Genomic DNA, 7,500 nt, shown 5'->3' on the forward strand with positions numbered 1-7,500 from the left:
GGGAACTGATAAACAAAAGCACATTATCTTAGGAGGCTAGAGACATCGCTAAAATGCTACAATGCCCCAACATCAACAGGTATGTTTCGCTTATTGGAGAAGCCACTTTATAAGTGTCTAGCCAGTGTCAGGGCTGTAGTGTTATTTTGTGTGTATGTGTGTGTTTGTGTGTGTGTGTGTGTGTGTGTGTGTGTGTGTGTGTGTGTGTGTGTGTGTGTGTGTGTGTGTGTGTGTGTGTGTGTGTGTGTGGCTTGTTGGACAGCATTCTGGCTACCCTGGGACGGAGTGACGCTTAAGCTGCGTGGCTGTTCAGAAAGACTGCAGCTGTTTTGGGAGATGAGGCCCAAAGGTCTGCACGTACACCCATCTGGTGATGAAATCTGCGTCAGTCAACCCCAAATCACACCCTTGTGTACTTAATGGGTTTAACGCCAACTGGACATACATGTGTTTTAGCACACACACAGAGAGATAGAGGCAGGCTTTGCTCAGTCTTTTCACAATTTAGCAACCAGGGGTCAGAATGAAAGCAAGATGGGAGACGACTGAAAGAGTTTGTTGAAAGGGCTTAAAGCCTTTCTTATACCAGAAGACTTTGACAAGATTTGGGAAAGATTCTTGAAAGATTGTAGTCTTTTGAGTAAAGCTTGAATGGGGGGTATTCGTTAAAAGACTACAATTTTTCAAGAATCTTTCCCAAATCCTGTCAAAGTTTTCTGATGTATGGGTAGCATCAGTCGTACTCGGTGTACCTGTTCAGAGAGAGAGCTGCTGTACTTCTTGGAGATGCGCTTCCTCATGGTCTCCTTCACCGACTTCACCTTCTTCCCCAGAGAGATGCGCGACGTGCTCGGGGACTTGATGACCTCACGATACACCGCATCATCCTTAATCTAAAAATGGGAGAGGGGAGAGGGAGGGGGAGAGAGAGAGAGAGAGAGAGAGAGGGGGGGGAGAAGAAAGGATGATTATTTAAATTCTTCAGGAAAATATAATCAATCCACCAGAACAACCTGCAAAACTTCAGAAAATGAACTTTGGCTTCATGGAATTTAACACTAAGACCTCCAAAATGCAGGATCTCTTTTTCAAGACAGGATCTTCTAAGACCTCTTTAGAATTTAGAATTTAGAATTTAGGATCTCTTTCTCAAAACTTTGAGTCAAACAAACTGACTTGAAGTTGATATGTCAAATCTGAACCACTACTAGAATTAAGGCAGAAGCATTCCATAGGCACTTCTACTGGAAAAACAGATAATAGAGGCGGTGTGGTTGGAACTCACGTTTGATTCACTGGCAGTTCCAACCACGTGCAGAGATCGGTTGGACAGGTCGAATCCTCCAAAACTACACGTTCTCTGCAAGACAACCCATGCCATCAGTCAGGACATAAACATCAGATGTACTGCGATCAAAATTCACAAATGACTCATTTGGTGTTCATGTTACGGAACCGGGAAGCACAGGCGGTTGCAAAATGATAATACATCAAAAACTCATAAATTGTGCATAATAATAAAGCAATAACCAAGAAAATACAGCAACTCACTCACAAGCGTTTTGACTGAATGAAATTTTGTACTAGCTTCTTCACTAAGGATTATATCACAAATGATCCATGCAAAGTTGTTGATGGGCTGTATAAGTGTCTAAAAACATGGATTTTATTTTGTCTTTACTTTGTAAATCAGTGCCTATGTGTGTATGTATGTGTGAATATGTGTATATTTGTGTGTAAGAGAGGGGATCTGGGTTTGTGTGTTTATACAGTATATGTGAGTGTGTGTATGTGTGTGTGTGAGAGAGAGCAAGAGAAAGAGAGTGTGTGTGTGTGTACAGCAGTCCTGCCGGAGGGCACAGTGTATTTATATCTGTGTCTCTGGAGAGGGCCAAAGAGATGACGTGCTGGGAGAATTAAGGGGAAAGTCCCGCAAAGCTCTGGTGTGTGTCTGTGTGTGTCTGTCTGCATGGACGTTTTCTCTCTCTCTCTCTCTTTCTCTCTCTCTCTCACACACACACACACACACACACACACACACACACACACACACACACACACACACACACACACACACACACACACACACACACACACACACACACACACACTGCTCCAGATGACTGAAGAGAGCCTGAGGTCAGAGTCTATGTCCAGTACAGGCCTGTGGGCCCAGAGACGGCCCATAGCGGGTCAAGGCGCCTGGCAAGTCGGGTTTGGGTTTGAGCGCTTGAGAATAAGGAGCTATGGATGATTATTGTTGAGTTTGTTGTTAAGGTCTTGGCTTTTGACTACTTCGGAGCATTTTTGCCTAACGCCAATTTGCTGCGGCTTCTGGTTCAAGCCCACGCATTGACCAAAAACAGGCCTGTGGCAGGCCAACACCAAAATGTGTGTGTGTGTGTGTGTGTGTGTGTGTGTATGTCTGCATGTGTTTGTGTGACTGTCTGTGTGGATGGGGAAGAGCGAGACAGGGTGATCATGCATGAGGTACTCTGCTACAGGAACGGCATCAATAAAATGATAAAAAAGAGAATGATCAAAATAATTTCAAACTACATTTCTTCATGCCAGCTGCAATTTAAAATACAGACCAAACCAATGGAACTTGCACTTCAGGACAAAAAAAGCCAAAAAATAAAAAATAAAATGAAAAACTCTTAAAATCACTAAATCACTGAGAGCTTCGGAATAAAAAGAATGGTGGAAAGGCAGAGGAACCAGCAGTGGGCAAAGCTGCAGAACACACTCTAGAATATTAGAACACGTTCTAGTACGCTATCTGACAGGGTTGGGTTGGGTCGGTTTAGCTCTGTTAGTAAAAGAAGAAAGGAGGGAGGGAGGGAGGGAGAGACTGAAAGCAGAGACGGAGGGAAAGAAAAGAGGGATGAGGGAAGAACAGAGACAGATGAAGGGGTAGAAAGGTTCTGCAGAACAGAAGAAAGACAGAAAGACATACAGACAAGAGCTAGTGAAAGGAAAGGTAGACAGAAACAGAGTGCCAACAGGGATGGGATTCATCTCTCTGTCGTATCAGCAAGGGTGTGTCATAAACGATTGTTTGTCGTTTGTCAACAATTATTTGTTAGTGGTAAACAATCGCATGTTACTCATGCCATGTTCAGAGACAGGGTGAGACAGGACAGGGGGAATTAGGGGTTAGCTGGACAGTGGTTAGTTCTGCTAGGTGTTCTGCAGCTTTGCATCAGTGCCTGCGCCTCTCCTCCAGGCCACTAGAGGCCGACGATGAGCGCCGAGCGCTCCGGCTCTGGCGGACTCACAGACTTCTGCTGGAAGCGCAGCAGCACCCGCCGCGTGCAGCGGTCCACGCTGGCGCCCCCACTTCCTGTCCGCCTCGTACAACTTCCTGTCAGCGGCTGTGGCGGCCACCGCGGTGGAGGAGGCGGAGTTCCAGCCGCCCTCGTCCTCCTCCAGCAGCAGGCAGCGTCGCTCGGCGTTGCTCAGGGCCACCGGACGCACCAGCTGCGTCCAGCTCAGGTGCCCCGTGGAGGCTGCGCTCCACCACGTAGGTGATGTTGAGCTCGCTGACCGCGCTGCGGCCCCCGCAGCCGCCAGCCCAGCGGGCCGACCCGAAGCTCGCGGCCCAGACGACGACGACGACGACGCCTGGTGCTGGGCTGAGCGAGAGCGAGGCGAGGTGGACGCTCGGGCCGGCGGGGGCGAGGGGGAGTGGGTCGGAGAGGGGCAGGGGGACGGGGCAGTTTTGGAGCGCTGGTGGTAGAGGAGGTGCTTGGTGGAGTAGGCGTAGTTGGGATCGGGACGGCACTGCTGCCACGTGGACACGGGCTTCCTGTTGCTACCGTTGTCGGGGGCGACCAGCTGTCGCCGCGGCGAAGCCCTTCGGGGGACGGGTGAGGCCGTAGAGGGCCGTGTGGCGAGCGGCTACTCACCCCGTGTGCCGTGAGCGCGCCCAGTGCACGCTTCATCTCGCCTTCGGTCGCCGAGCGAGAGACGCCACCGCCAGGATGCTGCTGAAGATCTCCGTCGGTCAACACGCTTCCGTCCAGCTCTGAGAAGGACGAAGAACTCCCTCCGTCTCCACCCCGCTTTCACTGTGCTTGCGCGGTGGTCGGATGAGCCCGTGGGGATGTACGGACACAGCGACGGCGTTGACCGCTGCGTGAGGTCTGGAAGCTCCGCTGCTGCCGGGCCCGCTGTAAGTCTTGACCAGTTTGCGTCCGGCGCCCGTGCCCCAGTGGTCCAGGCTGCTGGATGACTGTGAGGTGGCCAGGCTGTCCGAGTCGCCCGTCCAGCGAAAGCTGCTCCTGGGTCAGCGAGGACAGTGACGAGTCACCGTCCAGCACCGGCGGCCTCTTGTGGACGCCCCGCGTACAGCGCTGAGATGTCCTCACACGTCGGGGACGCCTCCAGGCTCAGGGAGTCTACAGGAAGCACAAAGGGACAAATGAAGCCAGTACATTAAGGCCCATCAATTCATTTAATCCATTAAAGATACATCAAGACCAACCCCTCAAGCTCTATGGTCTATCTATCTCTATGGTTGACATTAAATGTAATGCTGAACCCCAAACCATCTCCTCAGAGAAAATTTAATGAATACCGCAGTTAATGATGCATGGAGTTCTAATGTCTTAAATGAGAATGAAGTGAAAAGTGTTATGCTGTCAGACAAATCACTCAGTTAAAGGTCGTAAAAAAAACAAAAAACAGATACTACATGAGTGGATAAATTCATTTTTGTCTGATAAACTGAGTAATGAGCTCTGGGAGTGACAGACATTGTATGAAGAAGATACATATAAATGTTTTTTTTTCAGATGAAGATAAAGTATTTTTTCAGATAAAGGTAAAGAACAGGAGTAAGTAGCTTGATGTCCAGTCAGTGTACCGTCAGAGGCGTGTCTCTTGCCGTCGTCCACCTTGATGAGTTTCTTTCGAACGCGGCGCGTGGAGTTGACCAGCTTGTGCAGACGCTTGAACTTGAGCGAGTCCTCTTGCTCATCGTCGGAGTGCTCTCGAGACTACAGGACACACAGCAATAACACAGCCCAGGTGAGACAGAGAGAGGGATAGAGAGAGAGCGGGGGGAATAGAGAGAGAGAGAGAGAGGAGGGGGGAATAGAGAGAGAGAGGAGGGGGAATAGAGAGAGAGAGAGAGAGAGAGAGAGAGAGAGAGAGAGAGAGAGAGAGAGAGAGAGAGAGAGAGAGGAGAGAGAGAGAGAGAGAGAGGAGGGGGGAATAGAGAGAGAGAGAAGGGGGAATATAGAGAGAGAGAGAGAGAGAGAGAGAGGAGAGAGAGAGGAGAGAGAAGAGAGGAGAGAGAGAGAGAGAGAGAGGGAGGGGGGAATAGAGAGAGAGAGAGAGAGAGAGAGAGAGAGAGAGAGAGAGGAGAGAGAGAGAGAGAGAGAGAGAGAGAGAGAGAGAGAGAGGGAGGGAGGGTGAAGAAAAGGGAGGGAGGAGAAGAGAAGAGAAGTGTAGGGGGAGAGGGGGCGAAGGGGTGGGGGGGTAGACAAGAAGACCAGAGCAAGATAGAGACTGACAGACGGACAAACAGCCAAATGAACACGTCAGCAAAACATCGGGTCATATATCATGACTTTGGATAACACAACCAAAAGCATGCACACATCAACAGACTGGCAAAACACCAGTGATATGCAGCAGCACACGGATGGGTTATGGTGACGGACTGAGTATTATGGGGTGTAGGTTTAGAATGGGTTGTCATAGTTAGTGAGATGTACAATGGGTGCTTATGCCTGCCCTAACACACCTGCTTGACCTTATAATCAGAGAGAGAGAGAGAGAGAGAGAGAGAGAGAGAGAGAGAGAGAGAGAGAGTGAAGAGTGAGAGGGAAAATGGGGATTAAACACATGACTTCACTGACATCAACACAGACAGACATGGTATGATTGAAGTGAAACTATCCGGTTTACCATGGAAATGCTGAGTTTGGGAACTTTTGGAGAAATCGATGCCCTCATACAAACAGGCTCTTTCTTTTATACCACACAACACACACACATATATGCCATTAGACTAGCCAGTGTGTGTTTTTACTGTCTCAGTTAAAACCACCCACAGACCTGAGGGAACTCATTAAATAAAGTTATCACACACAAACACACACACACAGAGACACACGCACACAGTCATAGGGCACCATGTATGCCCCAATGGAACAATTACAGCATTGAGAATGTAGGACAGAACTAAAATAAGATCATTTCACTTTGAAAGTGTCACTTCTGGACTGATCAAATAGATTGAGATCAAAAATACGGTCTGACCACCACACTGAAATTTGACTGCAACTCTACACTTCATCAAACATATTAATTTTCCAAAATCGTGCCTAAAAGAAAACGGTTGCCCTATTTTTGACTCTGAGCTCAGAGCCCCTCAGTTGGGCCTCATCCGACAGACCCTGGCCAACAGTCAGCAATGTACACACACACACACAGCACATTATACACAACCATAGGAGAAACAACGCCCACAAACACACAGCGTACACACATTAAACACACACATGATACACAAACATTATACACACACATTATACACTTCCATAGGAGGAACGCTGACAGAACAGAAAGATGGAAAGAGAAAAGAGGAGAGGAGAGAGAGAAGAAAGGATGGTAAAGAAAGAGGGGCACAGAGGGGAAAGTAGGAGACAGATGACACAGTATGAGTGAGAGAGGAAAAGAAAGAAAAAAAAAAGAGTGAGAGAGTGTAAGATGAAAGAAAGAAAGACAGCGCAGAGAAGGCAGGAGAGAGATGACAGGGTTAGAGTGAGAGAGAGAAAGACGACAAAGAAGAGATTGTTAAGAAGATTTTTGAGAAAGAGAGAGAGAGCAGAGCACCAAGTCCTTACCTACTCTTCCCTCTAGGCATAACGAAATAGTGTGGTCAGACTGAGTTCAAACTCCCAACTGTCCACACACACACACGCACACACACACACCATCTAGTCATTCTGCATACGCAGCAGCACAGTGTGTGCGCACACAAGTTCCTGAGCCCAACGGAGACACAGGCACCAGAGACGCCGGAGAAAGGGTGTGTTTGTCTCCAGAAATCTCTCTGGTCATGTGACCCCCACTGCTCCAAGATCAGTTTGAGGCCCTCACACAGGAAGGCAGAGGGACACAGAGAAAGGTGTGTGTGTGTGTGTGAGAGACAGAGAGAGAGACAGAGAGGTGGGGGGTAGAGAGAGAGTGTAAAAGAAAGTATGTGTATGATTGTGTACCAAAGTGAGAGGGATAAGTATGGAAGGGCGTGTAAGTATGTGCATATATGTGTGTGTGTGTGTGTGTGTGTGTGTGTGTGTCCAGAGGAGAGGAGAAGAAGAGAAAATAAAAGAGAAAGATAGAGAAAGAGAGCAAGCTTTGTATCACACACATCTTCATTTCCTCTGGCCTCTCGGTGGAGAGAGTCGAGGGGTCACCCGGAACAATACCCGTCCAGTCATCCCTCGCTCCCTCCCTCCGACATCCCTCGCTCCCTCCCTCCGA

At 48.6% G+C, this 7,500-nt stretch overlaps 1 protein-coding gene across 1 annotated transcript in view; it reads right to left on the minus strand.

Moving 5' to 3' along the window:
• Window positions 1-7,500, minus strand: part of sash1a (SAM and SH3 domain containing 1a) — a 206,705-nt gene that overhangs the window by 13,677 nt on the left and 185,528 nt on the right. Inside the window, 7 exon segments of the mRNA XM_042096236.1 lie at window positions 753-893; window positions 1,286-1,360; window positions 3,912-4,066; window positions 4,069-4,267; window positions 4,269-4,346; window positions 4,348-4,403; window positions 4,871-5,003. Of these exon segments, the coding sequence (XP_041952170.1) occupies window positions 753-893; window positions 1,286-1,360; window positions 3,912-4,066; window positions 4,069-4,267; window positions 4,269-4,346; window positions 4,348-4,403; window positions 4,871-5,003 (837 nt within the window).

The sequence above is a fragment of the Alosa sapidissima genome, chromosome 6 (genome assembly GCF_018492685.1).
Source record: "Alosa sapidissima isolate fAloSap1 chromosome 6, fAloSap1.pri, whole genome shotgun sequence".
In the NCBI taxonomy this organism is placed as follows: Eukaryota; Metazoa; Chordata; class Actinopteri; order Clupeiformes; family Clupeidae; genus Alosa; species Alosa sapidissima.